The sequence below is a fragment of the Saccopteryx bilineata genome, chromosome X, assembly GCF_036850765.1.
Source record: "Saccopteryx bilineata isolate mSacBil1 chromosome X, mSacBil1_pri_phased_curated, whole genome shotgun sequence".
Lineage (NCBI taxonomy): Eukaryota > Metazoa > Chordata > Mammalia > Chiroptera > Emballonuridae > Saccopteryx > Saccopteryx bilineata.
In genome coordinates, this window is record NC_089502.1 from 136,552,576 (window position 1) to 136,574,810 (window position 22,235).

The window sequence follows — 22,235 nt, forward strand, 5'->3', positions numbered from 1 at the left end:
CACATAAATTTCTAATGTTCTGATGACCCAATCCTAAATCTGAAGCAGTTTCTAGTAGGGAAAGGTTTGCTTTTACTCATCAGTTCCCTTTTGTGAAACCATCCCCTTGTACTATATGCCTTCCAAGTGCAATGCTTGGTTCAGTAGTTTAAGAAATACTTTCTAGCTTGACCAGGCAGTGGCGCAGTGGATAAAGCATTGGACTGGGATGCAGAGGACCCAGGTTCGAAACCCCGAGGTAGCCAGCTTGAGTGCAGACTCATCTGGCTTGAGCATGGGATAACCAGCTTGAGCCCAAGGTCACTGGTTTGAGCAAGGGGTCACTCGCTCTGCTATAGCCCCCACCCCAGTCAAGGCACATATGAGAAAGCAATCACTGAACAACTAAGGAGCAGCAATGAAGAATTGATGCTTCTCATCTCTTTCCCTTTCTGTCTGTCTGTCCCTATTTGTCTCTCCCTCTTTGAGTCTCTCCCTGTCTCTTAAAAAAAAAGAAAGAAAGAAAAAGAAATATTTTCTAGCTCATTGCTTTTTAAATTGAATTTATAGGGTGACACTAGTTACAATAAGTATACAGGTTTCAAGTGCACAATTCTACAGCACAATTCTACACCGTATTGTGTGTTCACCCCCCAGGTCAACTCCTCGTTCATCACCATTTATTCCCCCATACCCTCCTCCACCTCTCCCCCACTGCAGTCACCACCCTCTTGTTCATGTCCATGAGGTGTATGTTTTGCCCTTTTTTCCTCTATCCCTCCACCTCTTTCACCCAGCCGCCCCCACACCCACCCTAGCTGTCAGCCTGCTCTCTATGTATGAGTCTATCTCTGTTTTGTTTGTTAGTTTATTTTGCTCATTAGGTTCCACATATGAGTGAGATCATACAGTACTTGTCTTTCTCTGACTGGCTTATTCACTTAGCATAATGATCTCCAGGTCCATTCATGTTGCAAAGGGTAAGATTTCCTTCCTTTTTTATGGCTTAGTAGTATTTCATTGTGTTACAGTACCACATCTTCTTTGTGCCCAACAACCCGAGATCAGTTCTTCTTAACCCTCAAGAAGCATAGGAGTCACCAGGAGATCTCAATTAAATACCATTTCTGGTTCAGCAGGTCTGGGGTGCGGCCCTAGATGCTGCATGCCCACCAGGCTCCCAGGTGGTGCTGATGCTGCTGGTCTGGGACCAGACTTTGAGTACCACTGATCTAGATTATTTCCAGTAGTTCATGTCATTAATGATTTTCTGTTATTTGAATCTCCACTTGAAGAATAAGGATCATCCTTATCAGCTCACAGTTTGGAAATAACATGTACTTTCCAACTGTTAGCTGAGACTATCGATTATAGCAGTTGTCACATTTCCTCTTTTCTTCCACGAAAAGTGTTTCCATGTCCAGGATATGTATTTCTTATAAGCAAGATCTTCTCTCCCCTATCTTCCTAAACATAGCTGCTTACACTAGAAAGATAAACATCAACTGTGTCAAAAGTCACACTGGTATCTGAACTTGTCTAGAAAACTGGATAATTTGTCTGCATTGCTATTTTCCAGAGGCACTTTAGCTGGGTGAATGGTAGAGACACTGTCCGGTTTTACATCCCAAGATTTTAACTAAGGGCTATTGTTCCTCCAGGCAGCTTTCTAGCACAAGGATACTCCTTGGTAATATCAAAGCCAGAGTTATCTGGCTATTTGCATATGCTGTCCACCATTTCTCATGGGGTGCAAGATGCTACTACAGTAAGATTTTCTTGAAAGGGAAAACTTTGTCCAGTAATTACATAGATCTACTTGAAGAGATTTTTATTGATAGAGTCAGGTTACAAAATGATGGGACATTACAAATCCTTCTCTATAACTAGTATTCCAGCCCAAAGCTCATTCGTCCTACTCAACCAGATTTTGGACTCTCGTTAGTTTACTTTCCTTTAGGACTCAATGCTACTTAAAGCCATAGGCATGGTGATTCCATGAGACTCCATAGACAGAAGTAGGTCCAGGGTATAATGGAGTCTAAGAGAGTTGGAGCCTTCTTCTGATCTTCTGTCAAGCTGGGATCCTTATGAGAATGGAGGGCCCTCCAAGTGTTACGTCAGGACTCAGGCAGGACCACCTCCTGGGAAGCTAGAGCTAGGCAATCCAGGAGGACCCTGGGTGCCAGGCTCCGTGCACATCTGCCACTGCCTCTGTGAGCACATGGGCTGGGCTTCCTGCTGACACTCTGTGGGCGGTTGGCCCTTGCTCTGCAGTTCTCTCGGGCTCTTGCCTGCTCAGTGCTTCCATTGGCAGTTTCTCTTTGGCCAGTGTTTCACATCCGTTGGCACGTGTGGTACATGATAAAGTACATTCCCTTTAGACCCCACACCTCATTCCTAACTTGCCTCTGGTTAACCTCATTCTTCAATATTGCTAATGTAATTACCATTGGAAACTCAGCTTCAAGAAACATCTGCCTGTCCAAGGGACAGACCAGAATCCTGTGTGTATTGAGTGTTTGCTACCTCACTCGGCAATTCCTATATAGATCCAGCTTCTCTTAATCTTCTGGAAAGTTTCAGCCTCTCCCAGTTCTCTGGTCTCCCCTTCACCTCCTCACCCCACCCCACTAGCATGAGGTTCACACTATTTTAATTTCTTCCGTAGGCCCGCCTGCTCTTTCTCAGCTCTGCCGCCTGTGTGTCCGGAAGTGCTTGGGTCGCGCATGTCATCAAAGCATCCACAAGCTACATCTGCCAGAGCCGCTGCAAAGATTCCTCCTCTACCAGTAGTCCCACCTATCCATGGAAAGGCTTGGAATCAGGTTGTTGCCTGCTATACACTAGTGTAGATGCCCAACAGCTCATCTGTCAGCATCTTTAAATGAGCTAAACTGGTTAGATAAGTCCCTGCTGCATTGGAAAGGCTTAAGGAGTGCAAAGTCCTGGTTAGTTTAATGTTCTTGTTAACCATGGTGCAATCAGAAACCTTTCAATTTTAGCTCTTGTTAAGAAACTGTAAAAAATGATGAAGTGAAAAATAAGCTATTTCTGAAGGCTCGTGATCTTTAATTCTCTAAGTGTCAACGTTCTGAATATTGTGCAGACACCTGTAAATCTGGCTAAATAAGATTGTGATGAATGTGAGTATTCCAAGTGTACCTCCTGATTTAGTTTCTCCCTCTTTCCTTCTTACTTTCCTTCTATGAATAAATCTCTGCTATAATTTTGATTTCCTTGCCTTTTTTCTTTTTAATTAAACTTATTGGGGTGACATTGGTTAATAAGACTATATAAGTGTCAAGTAAATAACTCTATGATACATCATCTGTTGAGTGCATTGTGTATATTTTGCCCACCACCCAAAATCAAATCTTCCATCAGCATGTTTTTGACCTCCTTTAAACTTTACGACCACGTCCCCCGTTTCCTTTGGTAATCACAATATTGTTGACTGTGCCTATGAGTTTTTGTATAGTGGTTAGACTAGCTGTCTTCCTTGCCTTTTTATATATAAAAAAGCAAAATACTTTTAAAACACCACAATTAATTGAGGTTGCCAGTTACTGAGGTCCTGGTTGGTAAGAGAGATGTTGGAAGAGAGTAGCTCTCCTGGTGGTTGTCCATCACTTTTGATAGTAGATGCTTTTATTTGAAGTAGACAGTTCTAGGATCGAGTAACAACACTGGGTGCTCCCACTACCTAACCCCCTAGGCAGTTTTTGAAATAATTACATGTTGATTCCAGTCACCAAGATGAGCTCCACTGTGAGTCAGTATTGTATCTGTGAGTAGGGACCTAAAATAAGCACAAAGGTATACTTGAAAGACAGCCTTCCTCTCTTTTTTTCTCTCCCTCTCCTTCTCTTTTTTCTTTTCCCCAAACCCCTACTCTTCTGCCACCCCTCCTGCTCCTCATTTTTGAGAATTTAAAACATGAAAATTGGATAGACTTAAATTATTTTAAGTATTCCTACCATGGGTCAGTGACTGTAGCAATATTACTTCTAAACTTTTCTTTTGGATAATTTTTTTTCTTTTGAATAATCTTAAGATTTGTTCCAAACCTGTATTTTTTCCCCAGTTTTTCTAGACCTTTGGTTTTCAACTGGGGACAATTTTGCCCTTCTTCCACAAACCTTTGGGGACATTTGGCAAAATCTGGAGACATTTTTGGTTCCAACAACTGGTGAGGGATGCTACTGACATCTAGTGGATGGAGTTGGAAATGAATCTGATCACCAAAAGGCCCAGGACCACTCCCTACCAGCGAAGAATGATCAGTTCCAAAATTGAATAGTACTGAGGTTGAGACACTGTGCCACCCCCACTTGTGCTATGCAGCATAGAGGACAATAGCTACAAGTGACTAGGCTGAACTGAGATGTACTGTAAGTACAAAATACATGCCATACTTTGAATAGTAAGTACAAAAAAAAGAGTGTGAAATATGTTATTAATGATTTTGATGTTGATTACACATTGAAATGATAATTTGAATATATTAGCTTTAATAAAATTCATCATTAAAGTTATTTCCACTTATTTTTTCTTTTTAAATATAAAAGAACTTTAAAATTTTTTCATTAATTCAAAGAGGAAAGGAGGAGGTAGGGGAAGGGAGAGAGGGAGAGAGGAAGAGCGGTAGGGAGAGAGAAAGGGAGGCATCAACTCATCGTTCTACTTTGTTGTCCATTTAGTCGTGCACTTATTGGTTGCTTCTGGATCATACCCGTGACCTTGGTGTTCTGGAAGGATGCTTTATCAACTTGGCCACCCAGCCAGGACTATTTTTGTATTCTTCTGAAGTGAGAAGCCAAGAGGCAGACAGACAGACTCCTGCATGTGTTTGAGTGGGATCCACCCAGCAAGCCCACCAGGGGGCGGTCTGGGGCATTGCTCTGTTGCAACCAGAGCCATTTCAGCGCCTGAGGCAGAGGCCATGGAGCTGTCCTCAGCTCCTGGGCCACCTTTGCTCCAATGGAGCCTTGACTGCAGGAGGGGGAGAGAGAGACAGAGAGGAAGGAGAGGGGGAGGGGTAGAAAAGCAGATGGGTGCTTCTCCTGTGTGCCCTGACCAGGAATTACACCCTGGGACTTCCACACACTTAGGCCGACACTCTACCACTGAGCTAACTGGCCAGGGCCGCCAGGGCTATTTTTAATGTTTAAATGTGACTACAATAAAATTTTGAATTATACATGTCACTAGCATCATATTTCTGTCAGTATTGTTCTAGATCTTTTTTTCTCATTTTCACAACTATGTAATATCAAATAAGTTCATCCTAATTAGTTAACTATTTGGGGAAAAGGTTAAATTCTTATTTTACATCATATTTCAAAAACAAATTTTATTTTTATATATGTTACAAAAGTTTAAATGATGCTATAAAATACTAGAATAAAATCTTCATGGATGTACATGAAAGGGAAGATCTTTCCTAAGCATTATATCAAAGGCAAAAACTTTAAAGGAAAATACTGATAAATGAAAATAGTTACTGGCCCCAGTCACTGAGCTGCCCCCGAGGACTCAGCGCTCTCCCCTTTGAGTCCCTTGGTTTCCTGAAGCTCCATCTTCCTGCCCGCCTTCTCCTTCTCCAACCCCATGGCCTTCTGCAGGCGTTTCCACCAAGGACAAAGAATGTTACAGCATGGCCCCTATCCAGAACCTGCACTCTTTCGACTCCTTTGCTGATACACGTAAGGGTGATGGTGTGCTTCCTGCTGGCACTGAGGACTATGTCCACGTAAGGGTTCAACAGCCTGGCCAAGTAGCTCAGTTGGTTACAGCATCGTCCCCATATGCCAGGTTGCAGATTGGATCCCCGTCAGGGAACATATGGGAATCAGCCAATGAATGCATAAATAAGTGGAACCAATCGATGTTTCTCTTTCCCTCTCTCCCTCTCCCTCTCCCTCTCTCTCTCTCTTTCTCTCTCTCTCTCTTTTAAGTCAATCAGTCCATTTTTAAAAAATTCAACAGAGAAGCGGCAGAAAGACCCTTACTACTGTCCAAGGGCTCGGTGATGATTATGATCGATAGAACCAAATGACAGCGTTTAAGAGGAAGTTCGCTGCAACGGCACTGTAGCTGAGCACCCCAATGTGGAGCAGCAACTCCGCCACAGGGTGACCAGCGCAAGGACACACGCCAGTTCCTCCTGGAGACGGACCGAGGACGAGCAGCTGAGTTCATGGGTTTTAAGTGCTTTTGGCTCACTGAAGCTTAAGTGAGGATTTCTTGCAACGAGTAGAATTTCCCTTCTGTCCCTTGTCACAAGTTTAAAACCCTCACAGCTTGTATGATATGATCATTGGGGTCTGCTTTTAACTTGGGCTAGTGTAACTCCTTCATGCCATAGACTGAACAGAGCCAAAAAATAAAAATAAAATACATATCATGGAATGTTCAGGAATTATAAGCTTTCTATCTTTAAATTGTTTTCCTGAGGCCTTTTTTTATTTTCTGTAGCCTGCTTCTTACTGAATGTCTGAGTTCTGTGTTAAGCCCTAGGGTGTCCTAGGATATTCAGTCTGTCTGTGACTGCAAGGAACTAGAGAACCCTGCTGTACATCCACTTTCTGAACCTGCAGACTATGAATCTCAAGAGTCATGTGTATGGACCCCTCAACTCTGGTAGGTGTGGGGGTTGGGGGCACTTCAATCCTGAACTGAGTCTCGAGAGACAACTCACCAGAACTGATCCTCTAGTTCCAGAGGGCTGTGGAAGCAGAACAGGTCCCAATGCCGGCATCTTGGATTTGCTGCAGTTTTAATGATTTATGAATGTAGAGATTGGACAAGAGATAATCTTTAACTTCCCTTTGAGTCCTACATCCATCAAGCTAGAATTAGACCACCAGACTAATCATCTGGCTTGTATGAGGTTATATTGATTGCTCTGGGGGGTTCTTAACACAATAGAGATTATTTCATTTTTTACAGGATGTGGGATGTTTTGTTCCCCAAATGGTATATGTATGTATATATGTGTGTGTATAATATATATATATATAATTTAAATCATATTTGAAGTGCTCTAGGATAACTTCTCAGTCATCCAATAAGTTTTCACTCATCATGTATTATATGTCAGACTCTCTTTTAGGCTGTGAAAAGGATAGACAAGGTCCTTGCCCTCAAAAAGCTTATGTATTAGTGGAGGTGACCGGAAATAAGCAACATGTACATATATCTTATCATTTCAGGAAGTGATAAGGAGAAAAATAGAGCAGATTGGGGTAAAGAGGGATGGGGAGAGCTGCTATTTTAGACAAGGTGATTAGGTGAAGACCCTTGCAGGGTGACAACATTTACAAAGAACTATTCATCTAGATATCTAATATTTATTCATTCATTTTTACTGTTAAAGTTTTAATGACTTTAGTACTGCATAGTTTTGTTTTCTTTTTGATTTCTTTGACTGATTTAATATAGCAATCCTATTATAAAAGTACTTTTGATTCTTGCTTTTCCCACAAGCTGTAGTACAATGATTTTCTAAGTTTCAGACCCTTTTAAACTATCTTTTTAAATGGTTGTATTCAGTTGTGGGATTTGAATAATTTAATAACCAGTTCTATGTCCTAATGACCATTTTAAGTATAAATAAAAACAATATAGTAAAAGGTAGTTTATTATTTCATGCATTTAATATTTAAGTAAGAACAATAAAAGAGGTACGCAATACTAGATTATGTTATAAAAAAGAGTTCTAAAACATTAATGAAAAAATATTAAATAATATCTGACAAAAAACAATACAAGTTGTCACCTCCTGTTTGGAACTTTTTCTCTTGACGTTATATGTTTGTTTCCTGAAGTAACAAACGTGAGGGAATTAAAATGTATTTCATCAAAGTTATAATGAGTTTTATGAAATGAATAAATAATACTACAAGCATAGTTCTGTCAAAAAATTTTTTTTTTACCTGTGGACGGAATGAACATTACTACGAATGCTTAGAATATGTTGTTGCGAAGATGAACCTTAAAGAGTAAAGAATGTAAATTTGTGATTTCCACATTGGGCAGCTGCCCTGGCACCCACCTTAGAGAGGACCCTGATGACAAGTGCCATTTTAATAACTGGTTTGCTGAACTCAACAAAAAATTAAGTATTGGTTCTGCCAAACTGGTGTGACTGGGCTGGACCCCACCACTGGTTGTATCATATTTCTTAGCTATTTCCATATTGTTGGATACTTGGATTATTTCCAATTTCTTGCTGTTTTTATAAATAACACAACCATGAACTTTTCTTTTTTAAAAAATAAATCTTTTTAACTGTTTGAAATATTTCTTTTGTGTGTGTGGCAGAGACAGAGATGTGGGTGGAGCGCAGAGCACGTTCCTAGCAGCTGTGGCTGATGCAATGCTGTGAGAATACTCCAGCTCCCAGAAGCCTCCTGGGCATACCCAGGAAGGAAGCTCCTCTGCTATAAGGAAATGACTTAGTGCCAACCACCCAGCTCCCTGATCTTTTCAGCCACTGGCTATGAAGGACACTCTGTAACATCCTATTGGCTGAACCTGTGTATATAAGCTAGCTTACTTCCTGGATAAAGTGGATCTGAATCACTGAACCTGGTCCCCGAAGTCAGGTCTTTGTGTCTCTGTCATCCTCACACCCGGCAGGACTTGTCCACAACTGGTGCCCAACGTGGGGCAGGGACCTAACCGGCATCCAAGGGACCGGTGAGTGGCCCTCTGCAATGGGAAACCTTCACTCTCACTCTCGAGCCCCACAGGCTCGAGCCCTGCACACCCTATTGCAGAGTAGGCGAGTTGAAGTTTGTGAAAAGGATCTCTGAACTTACTGGGAGATTCTCTCTGGTCTCAATCCCTGGATTGAGGACGCGCCGCTCTGGGACCCGGATACTTGGGTCTGAGCTCCCCAACATGTCTGTTCGGCCGAAGTGCATGAGGAAAGGGCCTTACCCCTCAGCCTCACTCCTGTCTTACTGGCAATACACGCCTGCTTGACCGGTGCTCCTGCTGGGGACTCTCCGCCAGTTCCTAAGGTCCTTCAGGCTGCTCCTCTTTCAGAGGAACCCCTACTTCCCTATTTACCCTCCTCCACTGAGGAGGAAAGTAGTTTAGCCTCCGAGTTTGACAAAATCGCGGCTGAGCGCGCAGAAATGAAACCAACCGAATTGCTAACTGTGCCATCAGCTCTGCCGCTGGAAAAAGGGGAAGTCGCTACTTCCACATTCCCTGCCAGGGCTCAGTGCCCCACCCCAGCCTCTCAGATGCCATTTTCTCCAACACGTGTTCCTGCTGCAGACTCATGGGCCAGCCTATACGCCCCTATGTGTCTTTTTTCTTTCTGTCTGGTCTATTTTTCTGTATCTCTTGCTCTCTCTCTCCCCTGCCCCTCTCCCTGAAATGACACTTTAAGGACCCAGCCATGGCACAGTGGCAGGGATCACACCATCTTCTAATGCAAGGGAGAGGTTATGCTTGTGTTTTTCAGCCAATTTGGATCCCAGGAACCCCCCAACCTGCTTGACAGGGTTTCTTGGGCACCCACTGAATGGTTTAGTCTTCACCCGTCCAAAGCCACAGCCCTGGCCTTCTCCACACCAACTACACCTGAGGGGAAGAGGTCCTCAGAGCTCCAGAAGAAAACCTCACGGCTGGCATGTGCTCCCCATCACCTCGAGGGATGTGGAGGCTTTGGCAGGCAGGCCCAGAGAATTGCCCCTGACAGGCCCCCAGGCCCTGGTGCTCTGTTCTTGCTTATGTGTGCTATAGTAACTGCTGACTCCCAGATGCAGGTGGAGGCATCCTGGGGCTCGAGCCTGGCAGTGCGAGCTGGTGTTTTCAGTTCATCTTTGGAGGATGAGGAGAATTGGGCCAGAGTTGCAATTCACAGACTCCAGAAGGTAAACGGCGGCAGCTGCGGCGGGAGGATGAACAGAAGCCAGGCTTGCATCCCCGAGTGGCCGCTGGAACGGCAGGGAGTGACTGCTAAGCCGCTGGTGGGTTTGCTGACATTTTGGGACATAGGGGTGGATGCCATCATGCTCTCCAGAGCAGAGATGGAAATGCTGACTGCCATTGCCATGTGCTCCTCTTTGGGACAGTGTAAGACCTGCCAGGATGGCAGGAATGAGGGGGGTGGCTGACGCCTCATGTGCATGGACTGGTTTCCTGGACTATGACCCGAGTGAGCACTGGCTCCTTTGTTGGATGGACTTACAGATTTTGGACAATGTGAAATACCCTGTTGGGGGAGGGGCTTCACTAGAGGCCCTTCCCCTGCCCTAGGAAGCTTTTCTCATGGCTAGAAAGAAGGCCGAGGACATTTTGCACTTTGGGCTAACTGCTCAGAGACTGGTGAAGTGTACCTTTGTAATTGTTGAAATTGTATGGTTTGTCATGTTGTTGTAGTTTGTGTGATGTGCCTTGCAACCATATGTAGTACGCAGCCCGCGGCAAGCCATCCGTTCTGTGTTTGGACACTGGGACCTTTGTGGGAAGGGGGCATGCATGGACCTACGTCCATTTTTTACAATCAAAATGGAACTGTGTTTAATGGCACCTAGAAGATCTCTGTAACACAATGGGAGGGAAATGTCATCCCGACCCCTAGGAGGAATCCCCTGTTTAAGACCCCCATTCTATTTCCTAACTAGTCAAACATTACAGAAGCTTGCCTCATTGTTTAATCCAGCTAACTATTAGCATATAGTTTAATATGCTATATATAGGTATTATAGTTGTTTTATTTCTACTAGGGTTCCATTGCGTAATGTGTAGCATTCAGAAGCTATAACAGCAAGCTGTCATTCATCAAGTCCAGTTGGCCTTAATTAAAAGAGAAGGGGGAGATGTGAGTGGAGTGCAGAGCACATTTCTAGCAGCTATGGCTGATGCAATGCTGTGAGAATACTCCAGCTCGCAGAAGTCTCCTGGGCATACTCAGGAAGGAAGCTTGCCCGCTATAAGGAAGTGACTTAGCACCAACCATGCAGCTCCCTGATCTTTTCAGCCATTGGCTATGAAGGACACGCTGTAACACCCTATTGGCTGAACCCATGTATATAAGCTAGCTTACTTCCTGAATAAAGTGGATCTGTGTCACTGGACCTGGTCCCTGGGGTTGGGTCTTTGTGTCTCTGTCATCCTCACCCCCGGCAGGACTTGTCCACACAGAGAGAGACAGAGAGAGGGACAGATAGGAACAGACAGACAGGAAGGGAGAGAGATGAGAAGCATCAATTCTTCATTGCAGCTCCTTAGTCTCCCTAGTTGTTCATTGATTGCTTTCTCATATGTGCCTTGACTGGAGGGCTACAGTAGAGTGAGTAACCCCTTGCTCAAGCCAGTGACCTTGGGCTCAAGCAGGTGAGCCTTGCTCAAACCAGATGAGCCTGCACTCAAGCTGGCAACCTCGGGGTTTCAAACCTGGGTCCTCTGTGTCCCAGTCCGATGCTCTATCCACTGCGCCACCCCTGGTCAGGCTGAAGTATTTTTTAGAAGATGTTTAAAGTGGTATTTACTGATTAAGAAGACTATAAATAATAGTTGAAATAATTTCATATATACACAAAATGGATCATTTTAAAGGAAATATTTTAATAACCAAATACCTACTATTACCTATCCATACACCATGTGTCTATATATGTTGACATCTGATATATTTTTATACCACATGTCTATGTAGCATCTATCAATCCATTCATTATTTAGTTGACTGTATCCATTATTTGCCTTGACCCATTATTTTTTTTTTTTAAAAAAGCTTGCCTGCATCACTTGAAGATTTAGCCTACAACTCTTTTACAATCCCTTAAATTATTTACAAGATTGGGTATGTCATTCAACATTTCTAAGTTTTTTTTGTTGTTCGTATTTTATTAAGGAACTTTTTCTCCCAAAGTAAGTCTTCTTCCTGATATTTCTAATATTGCCATGTCAAATCAACCTGAGGTTTACAGGTGATTTTTTTTAATAACAATGTTCATTGCTAAGATTTAATGCACTTCACACAAAGAGAACAGCTGATGTTTCAGAGACATTGCCTGAAGCTATCTTTGTGAGGGATGAATCATTGAATAATCACAGCTTGTCAGGGGAGGGTGTTCTCTGCACTGGGGAACTTCACGTTTTCTCCCATCACAAATCATTGCCAGGGGCTGCTCCTACATGGACATTTGCATATGAGATATAGCCTCTTCTTCCTTTAGCAGAGTCTGTACTAGGAAAAATATACAGTCACACTCAGAATAGCAGCTTCAAGTTTTAACATGAGTAGAACCTGTAAAAAATGTATACCAGGTTTTAATTTTCACTTATGAATTTTTCTTCTCCTGCCATTGCTATATTTGGAAAGTTTTACAGTTTATAAAAAATTTGCAAGAAAAATACAATAGATATTTGTATATCCATAATCTCATTTAACCAATTAACATTTTGCCACATTTTCTTTTCAATGTATGTGTGTATACACATATGTTTGTGTGTACACATACATATACACAGTGTATGCATGTGTGCACACACATCTACATATGCATATATGTTGGCACATATATAATGAACACATACATGAATATTTCCTAAATGAACCATCTGTAAGTAAACCATGGGCCTCATGATTCTTCAACAGGGCTAGGGTTAGGATGAGGTAAGTGAGGCACACAACTTAAGGGGGCACCAAAGAACTCATTCATCAACATAAACATTTTAGTGCAATATTTTAAAATTCAGTGTTAAGTAAAAAAAAGCCTGTAATGACAAAAACCTGAAAAATTTTAAAAAGACGACTGTTGTTTGTTTTATGACTCTGCCTAATTGTGCAATGAACACAGTGTTTCCAATCAGCCTGAATTTCTGAGGCATGTAGCTACTGGGTTTTGAGGAATGCCAATGTCTTGCAAACAGATTGGGCCACGCAGGCTTTGTAGATACTCATGTGTTTTCTTTGTTTGGCTTTTGTATTTTTCTGAAGTGAGAAGAGGGGAGGCAGTCAGACTCCCACATGCACCCGACCAGGATTCACTAGCATGCCACCAGGAGGCGATGCTCTGCCCATCCGGGACATTGTTCCACTGTGGCCAGAGCCATTCTAGTGCCTGAGGCAGAGGCTATGGAACCATCCTCAGTGCCTGGGCCAATTTTGCTCCAATGGAGCCTTGGCTGTGAGAGGGGAAGAGAGAGATAGAAAGGAAGGAGAGGGGGAGGGGTGGAGAAGCAGATGGGCACTTCTCCTGTGTGCCCTGACTGGGAATTGAACCTGGGATTGCCACACGCCAGGCCGATGCTCTAGCACTGAGCCAACAGGCCAGAGCCTATACTCATGTATTTTTTATTATTATTCATTTTAGAGAGGAGAGGGAGAGACAGAGAGGAGAGACAGAGAGAAGGGGGGGAGGAGCTGGAAGCATCAACTCCCATATGTGCCTTGACCAGGCAAGCCCAGGGTTTCGAACCGGCAACCTCAGCATTTCCAGGTCGACGCTTTATCCACTGCGCCACCACAGGTCAGGCACTCATGTATTTTGACTGTAGAGCTTGTGTTAACTTTTTGGTGTAAAAATGTGTACACATGGGTGCCCATTTCTCTACTTGTGTCACACTCCCACATGGCTCTGTAGTATGCATTCCAGCATGCCTACCAACACAGAGATTCTTCTACATAATTAACTCAATGTAGTGACCACATGTAGAAGTTTGACATCGATGTACTATGATTATCTGATATGCATTCATATTTAAGTTTCCAAGGTTGTGGCACTGATGTGTTTTATGCCTTATGCCCCAACCCCCAATCAGGACCCAATAAAAGAACATGCATTATATTTAGTTATCAAGTCTCTTTATTCTCCTTTAATCTAGGAAGCCTCTCTCCTTTTATCCTTCATGACATTGACATTTTTGAAGAATCCAGCCTGGTTGTTATATAATCAATTTTGATTTGCATGATTGTTTCCTCAAGAATACTGCATTATGCCAAACTTTTTAAAAACATTCGTGGTTAAGTCTAATTGTGCTGCTAGATGGAGTAGGAATGGCTGAGTGTTTCTAAAGTGGTACTATCAGATATGTCAGTGTGCAGAGCCAGTTATGTGAGAACAACTGAAACAGGTGAGATTTTTATAGGAAAAGTAGATCATTCCAAATTATCAGAGGAGATGTGTTCCTTTAGGTTTAAAAAGTTTTGTGCTAGAAAAATTGCTGACTGGAATGAGAAGAGGTTTCAGCTCCTGGGCCAACTTTGACTGATTGGAGGTGACATTCAAGGCTCTTTAAAGCTTCTGGATGAAAGAGGTGCCATGAGTGATGGACAGCTAGTGGGGGGTGAGGCAGAGGCTGTGGCTTGTGGTAAGACTGCACTTGATAAGGAGTGATTGTGGCCTTACTGCTGCTTCAGGCTATAATTCTTACCTAACCTGAGCCAAGTTTCCTGAACTTGCAGACACACAACTTCTAGGACTGACCAAAAGTTGGTAAGATTGTTCTCTTGTGGCTCTTGGTAAATCAAACTGTTTTTCTATAACCACAGCTCATACACATGTAATTCAACTTTATCCTCAGACAGATCCTTAAAAATGCATGAGCTTCTCTTGTAATGGTTTTCTCATTCCCAACTAGAACTGTTGTTAAAGGTTAAAAAAATTAGTTCCCATCCTCCAATGTTCACAAGCCTTGATCAATATTATAGATAAAGAAGATTAAAAGCTGATTAATTCTCTCCCAGGTACTAAGGCAACGACCTAGAAATCTTCTTTATTGTCATTTTGGAAAATAAACTTAAATTTGAATATGAAATAACCTTATCTTCTTGGAATTTCATTAAAGGCAAATAAAGGAGATGTATGATGCAGATTTTACTCAGGAAGAAGGGTGATGGCACCCAGCTTCCCCATCGTGCCACTCTGGTAACTCCTTGTCATCCAGTCTAGTTGGGAGTAAATGTATCCTTCTCTGCCAAATGCATGTTTTATTGTTCTTCAGATCTTTCCTGTTGGAGTAGCGTACCATGTATATGCTCCTGGCCTTCTTAGCTCAATCTGCATGTAGAGCTAAAGGGCAATTTGACAGTGTTTATCTCAAATTCAAGTGGATAGCCCCTTTTCCAAATTGAAATTTAAATTGAGATCACTGTATGTCCACATGCAGTTGTAAGAAATATTATGAAGGCCCAGGCCTGTTGGTTCAGTGGTAGAGCGTTGGCCCAGTGTGTGGAAGTCCCAGGTTCAATTCTTAGCCAATGCACTCAGGAGAAGTGCCTATCTGCTTCTCCACCCTTTTCCCTCTCTTTTCTATTTCTCTCCTCCCGTCCGACAGCCAAGGCTCCATTGAAGCAAAGTTGTCCTGAGTGCTGAGGATGGCTCCATGGCCTCCACCTGAGGTGCTAGAATGGCTCTGGTTGCAGCGGAGTGACGCCCCAGATGGGCAGAGCATCGCCCCCTGGTGGGCATGCCAGCTGGAACCCGGTCACGTGCATATGCAGGTGTCTGTCTGTCTGCTGCCCCCTGCTTCTCACTTCAAGGGGGGGGGGAGAGAAAAAAGAAATATTATGAAGAGCTCTCGCGTGGCTTTGCCTTCTTTCCCCCAATGGTAACTTTTCCAAAACTGTAGCATAATATCACAACCAGGAAATTATCATTAATCTAATCTAATCTCACTCAGAATTCCTCATTTTGACTTTCATTCACTCTTGTGTGTGTCTTTAGTTCTAGAAAAATGATCACATGTGAATGAACACACCTTTGGCTCACCAACTCCACTCTTAGGAATCTCTCCTCCAGAAATATTTGCATGTATACACAGAAGCAAATGTACAAATATAGAGATTGCTGGGTTTTTTTTTGTTTTGTTTTGTTCTGCAGCTTTAAAAAACAAGGTAATGTTCAGCCTCCATCCTAGGGAAATGATGAAATACTTTTGACACAATATGCAATACTTGCCTTGGTCCTGAGTGCTGAGGATGGCTCCATGGCCTCCACCTGAGGTGCTAGAATGGCTCTGGTTGCAGCGGAGTGACGCCCCAGATGGGCAGAGCATCGCCCCCTGGTGGGCATGCCAGCTGGACATAGCTGTATATGCTGAAACAGAAAGAGCTCCAAGACAAAGTAAGTGTAAAAAGCACAGAATAAGATAATTATCATACGTGAAAAATGTAAGGGGCTAAACGGGTCTACATGTGTATGCATGGGAATGCATTATAAAATATGAACGACTCTCCACAAACTATGAACAGGGGCAGCCATGTCTGTCAGCTGAGGATCTCTAAGTCTGAAACAGTGAGGCTACATCTTGGGCATTAAAAAGAAACCTGCAATCATTTCCCAGCCAGACTCTGCTTGAGACTCACGAAGTCTTCCCTAAAGGAAAAGCAAAAGTCCCACCTGCAAGAGAGGAGCTGGAGGCTTGGGGCGGCCATCAGCCCGAAATAGCACTGTGAGCCAGAACACTGTGTATCTGCAAAGATACATGTACAAAAAGCCAACTATTTTGTGAAGGCAAAACCTTCACAAAGGGAAAACTTATTCTAATTAACAACTAAAGACAGAAGGCCTCTTCCATGCCCCCATGCCAGCCAGCAATCCATTTTCGAAGAGTAACCATTAATTATTTACTTAGGAGTTAATATATAATGTGTGGAGGCAGGGTGAAGCAGGACATTTAATGAAATCCTTGCAGTTAGAAGGAAGAAAAATACAAGTCCTTTCCAAGCTTGCAAGTTTGTAACATATAGACACATTTTCCCATAAGAAACTCTCAGAAAAATTGAAACCACATGTGCAGATGGCCAGGGCGTGCTGGGCATGTTGCTGTGCAAGCAATTCAGCAGGGCTGCAGCACCCCCAGCTCTGTGTGCTCCCAGGTTCTGGAGCGTGTCTCAGCAGGAAGCCCCCAAGTAACGAATGGATCCCAGCAGGGGAACAAGGCTGCAGCTAGGAACAAGGTTTCCTTCATCTCCACCCTGCTCCTTCACTCTCCAAAAGTTACAGAGTTTCCTTCCTGATAACCCCAAGGCTTCCTCACTGATTGGTCTCGGTTTGGGAAAGGACGTGACATCAGCAACTTGGTAAACTTGGGGCTGGGGGACTGTCTTGTGCTTTGGCCAGCCTGCAGCCAGCTAGGTAGTGTGTATGGGTGTGTGTGTGAGAGAGAGCGAGAGAGAGGCCACAGAGAGAGAGGCCACAGGTAGTACTCAGATTACGAGAGAGAGAGAGAGAGAGAGAGAGAGAGAGAGAGAGACCACAGGTAGTACTCAGATTACTCAGCCTGTTCTGTTTTCTGTTGCAGACAGCTGTTTCTACCGTCTGGCTGCAGCACTGGAATTTCCCAGGAGCAGGGGTTCATGGAATTTGGACTTTTCTTGAGCAACTGAAGTGGAACAGGGAGCTTAGTCTGGCCCAGGAGAGCACCATGGATGGCGAACCACCAGGCGGGACTGGCAGCAAGCCCTCGAGGCCAGGAGGATCTCGTGACACCAGGCTTCTTTCAAATCCACTGATGGGAGGTGAGTCTAGGGGCTGTGGGGTTGGAGTGCTGGGGAGGTTGGTTAACAGAGAGAGAGAAGAGGGCTGAGCGACTTCACTGGCTCTGTCTGAGGTGTATCCATGAGGCGATATTGGACAGATGTCCATGGCTATCTGCAGAGTCCTATAGACCATATAAAGCCAACTGTCACAGTTTATTCTTTTAGAAAAAAACCCCCCTTAGCTCCAAAGGTCCAATCCATTCGAGGTTTAAAAGTTACTTATAAATGGGAACATTTTTACTGCCAAAACATCTATTAAGAGGTTTTAGGTATTTGGCATTGAGGCGGGGCTGGATTTATAAAGGATGTTCAAACACTGAACACTGAAGTGATTGATTCACTTTAAAAGGAGCCTTATTTAAAAAAAAATTTTTTTTTGGAGAAGAGCCTTACAGGTATGATTCTCACGTGTCAGGTGATGTCTTCGCTAGTGTATAGAGTCTCACACCTCCCGGAAACGGTCATTTTCTGTGAGAATTCAGCAGGCTTCGGCTAACTGAACTATTCTGAAGAATGGGTGCAGGCATTAAAGGAGAGATTGTTCTATCAGCACCTTGCTGGGCTGCCCGTGACACTTGAAATCAAAGGGACAAGAAACAGGGACCCTGCAGTCAGCTAGGACTTGCAATTCTAAGTTTTAATGGGGAAAAAACCGAAGGAATAAAAATACAGAGTGCCTTTCCCCTGACTAATTGAACAGTGAAGACTGCTCATTCATTCACTCGTTTCTCCCATTTTTCTCGTAAACGGAGCAGAGCACTAAACAGTGTGTGATTTGGATAGGCAAAGGCAGAACTGGATTAATCAGGAGGCTTGAGCATAGACTTGGAGCAGTAGAAAGCAGAGAGGCACCAAAAAACACTTTTTAAAATAAATAGATAAATCTTTCTTTTTTTTTTTTTTCATTATTCCGAAGCTAGAAACAGGGAGGCAGTCAGACAGACTCCCACATGCGCCCGACCAGGATCCACCCGGCACACCCACCAGGGGGCGATGTTCTGCCCCTCTGGGGCATCGCTCTGTTGCATCCAGAGCCACTCTAGCGCCTGAGGCAGAGGCCACAGAGGCATCCCCAGCACCTGGGCCATCTTTGCTCCAATGGAGCCTCGGCTGCAGGAGGGGAAGAGAGAGAGAGACAGAGAGGAAGGAGAGGGGGAGGGGTGGAGAAGCAGATGGGCGCTTCTCCTGTGTGCCCTGGCCGGAAATTGAACCCAGGACTCCTGCACGCCAGGCTGACGCTCTACCACTGAGCCAACCAGTCAGGGCAATAGATAAATCTTTTTAAAATAGCAAACAGATCAGTATGGGGAAGAATCACTAATTTAGATTACTTCTGCATGTTAAGGTCCTAACCCAACCTAACCCTGGCTGGAGCTGGATGAGTGGCTAGGGCGGGCAGGTGTAAATGTACTCCAAGATACGGTACTTAAAAAGTGAACACACTGTCACAACTAGAATGCAGAGTGTCTTAAGGAGTCTGATGAGAATCAGTTTGGAGAGCTGAAACCCTATAATGAAGCTTCAGCAGCTCAGTGGCAGAGTTTAGCCTTTATGAGGCAAGGGAATTGGGAGCCATCGATGATTCTGGAGCAGAGGCCTGGCAATAATGAAGACTGTAGTAAACTAAAGTGGTAGCCACAAACAGGAGGGATGGCGGTGGGATCACAGGAAATTCTTGCACTAACCCACAGGTTCTCAAACTCACGTGCCATCAGCATTACCTGGAGGCTCTAATCAAATGCACGTGGCTGGGCCCCACCCCAGAGTTCCTGATGCAGTGGTAGGTCTGGGATGAGCCTTGGAATTTGCATTTATAACAAGCTCCCAGGTGATGCTGTTGGTGGCATTTGGGGACCGCACTTTGAGAACCACTGTGTTAAAGCAAACATGAATCTTCTATTTGGATCAAATTTGGAAATGACAGGAAAAAAAGGGAAAATATGAGTGATTATTTCAAAAGAAAGATCAGACTGTGCTGCTTGATTAAATATGGGGGCTAAAGGGGAGAAAGCACCCCGAATTGTAACGTTTTCAAGGTTCATCCACATGGTAGCACGTATCAGTACTTCGTCCCTTTTTATGGCCAAATAATATCCACATTTTATTTATTAACTAATTACTTGGTGGACATTTGTGTTGCTTTCACCCCTTAGCTATCATGAATCATGCTGCTCTGAGCATTCATGTACACATTTCTGAGCGGATGTGTTCTCAGTTTTCTCGGGTATACATACACATAGGTGTAGAACTGCCTGTTTGACATGGTAATGCAGTTTGAGCCTTTTGTGGAGCTGCAGCTGTACCCTTTTATATTCCCAGCATCAGTGAATGAGACTTCTCTTTCTAATTTAAAGTCCTTTCTGACTGAGCTTGGTAAGCCTATCACAGTGTGCCCATACTCCTTCTCAGACACAAACTTGGGTCCTTGTAAAGCCAAAATTCATCTCCAATTCATACAAGGACTTTAGCCTCAGCAGGTCTCTGTACAATTGAGTGATTATATAAAAACATAAAATCGTGACAAGGAAAGGTTAATATTTTTCTAGCATTGTGAACATGAATTATGTATGTGTGTATATGTGTATATATGTGTGTGTGTGTGTAGACATATATAAACATACAGTTTAGCAAATGCCATAATTTACACCATGGATTAGTCCACACACACTTTCTTTAGCTCTTGAAAACACTGAAGAGCTATCGGGGGATGTTTCCCAGAGCCCACACCCCAAGCAGGCAATGAGCTACACGTGTGAATTAAACCCAGCGCAGCTTTGCCTGTGCTCCTACTGATAACTGGAAAGAGCAAACTAAATAGGAGAGTGGGCCTTTTCTTACCAGACCATGGATGATGCTCACAGTAGACTACGGGTGAAGGGGAGATTCAAGGTCACAATCCCCTTTCTACTGATCCACACCCACACAAAGTCTTTGAAACTCAAGAGTCATTATCAATGTAGAATACCTTATCCAAACCGCTGATATATACGTATTAAAGATTCTTCCCTGCTACTTGTTCAGCCAGGATCTATTGGTTTTACTGCCAAAAACTAGATACTAAACGAGGGCAATGCCGTAGACCCAGTAGCTCACGGTTAAATGGGGCAGGGAGCTGTCCTAAGGAAACCGCTCCGTAGGTCCTCCGGTTAGTGCCATCAAAGTTGCCTTTCTTTTAAATTGAGTCCCCATCAAACCCTGCAGCACATTAGGATGGCTGGCATTTCATTTTTATTGCAATTTCTGAAATGACTTTTAAAGTTTCCATTATTTCAGGAGAGTTTAAAATGCACTAATTGGTACACTCTAAAAAGAACAATTGATGAAGCTCTGAGAGTTCCCAGTGAATGTTGGGCAGTAGCATAAACCTATCCACCTCAGGAAACATTTTGCAAGATCAAGGGGAAAAAACAGAAGATGGGTTGCTCTGAGAGGGCGGGAACATTTGCTTTCAGTCTTTGGGACCTGATAGGGTAGGGCAGGGGTCCCCAAACTATGGCCCAAGGGCTGCGTGTGGCCCCCTGAGGCCATTTATCGGGCCCCCACCGCACTTCCGGAAAGGGCACCTTTCATTGGTGGTCAGTGAGAGGAGCACATTGACCATCTCATTAGCCAAAAGCAGGCCCTTAGTTCCCATTAAAATATGGGTCAGTTTGTTGATTTAAATTTACTTATTCTTTATTTTAAATATTGTATTTGTTCCCATTTTGTTTTTTTACTTTAAAATAAGATATGTGCAGTGTGCATAGGGATTTGTTCATAGTTTTTTTTTTATAGTCCGGCCCTTCAATGGTCTGAGGGACAGTGAACAGACCCCCTGTGTAAAAAGTTTGGGGACCCCTGGGGTAGGGTCATCCTTACCCATTCTGACCCCTGACCTGTAAGCATTCCCCCGCCCAGCCCCACACCAGCAGGCTGCACAGTGGCCACTGGCATTTTTACGTCCAAAGTAGAACTCCTTATCTTCCCTCCCTCACTCTACCAAGCAGCTCCCCTTCGCAACTCCTCTCCTGTCTAGCCTTCCGGTCTGACATTAATTTAGGCTTGAAAAAGTTACAATTTGGGGTGCTTTCTCCCCTTTAGCCCCCATATTTAATCAAGCAGCACAGTCTGATCTCTCTTTCTTTTGAAATAATCACTCATATTTTCCCTTTTTTTCCTGTCATTTCCAAATTTGATCCAAATAGAAGATTCATGTTTGCTTTAACACAGTGGTTCTCAAAGTGCGGTCCCCAAATGCCACCAACAGCATCACCTGGGAGCTTGTTATAAATGCAAATTCCAAGGCTCATCCCAGACCTACCACTGCATCAGGAACTCTGGGGTGGGGCCCAGCCACGTGCATTTGATTAGAGCCTCCAGGTAATGCTGATGGCACGTGAGTTTGAGAACCTGTGGGTTAGTGCAAGAATTTCCTGTGATTCCACCGCCATCCCTCCTGTTTGTGGCTACCACTTTAGTTTACTACAGTCTTCATTATTGCCAGGCCTCTGCTCCAGAATCATCGATGGCTCCCAATTCCCTTGCCTCATAAAGGCTAAACTCTGCCACTGAGCTGCTGAAGCTTCATTATAGGGTTTCAGCTCTCCAAACTGATTCTCATCAGACTCCTTAAGACACTCTGCATTCTAGTTGTGACAGTGTGTTCACTTTTTAAGTACCGTATCTTGGAGTACATTTACACCTGCCCGCCCTAGCCACTCATCCAGCCCCAGCCAGGCTTAGGTTGGGTTAGGACCTTAAC

The 22,235-nt window shown here is 43.7% G+C and overlaps 2 protein-coding genes across 9 annotated transcripts in view; both read left to right on the forward strand.

The window, feature by feature from the left end:
- ASB11 (ankyrin repeat and SOCS box containing 11) overlaps window positions 1–3,214 on the forward strand; it is a 30,742-nt gene extending 27,528 nt beyond the window's left edge. For all 3 annotated transcript variants that reach the window (XM_066248988.1, XM_066248989.1, XM_066248990.1), the window contains one exon: window positions 2,651–3,214. In XM_066248988.1, the coding sequence (XP_066105085.1) occupies window positions 2,651–2,775 (125 nt within the window). In that variant the 3' untranslated portion in view covers window positions 2,776–3,214. The remainder of the gene's footprint in view (window positions 1–2,650) is intronic.
- A 5,340-nt stretch (window positions 3,215–8,554) lies between these two features.
- The window catches only part of ASB9 (ankyrin repeat and SOCS box containing 9), a 30,066-nt gene continuing 16,385 nt past the window's right edge, over window positions 8,555–22,235 (forward strand). The window contains exons 1-2 of one of the 6 annotated variants that reach the window (XM_066250014.1): window positions 8,555–8,685; window positions 17,257–17,473. In XM_066250014.1, the coding sequence (XP_066106111.1) occupies window positions 17,380–17,473 (94 nt within the window). In that variant the 5' untranslated portion in view covers window positions 8,555–8,685; window positions 17,257–17,379. The other 5 variants (XM_066250015.1, XM_066250010.1, XM_066250009.1 and 2 more) reach the window with 5 other exon arrangements.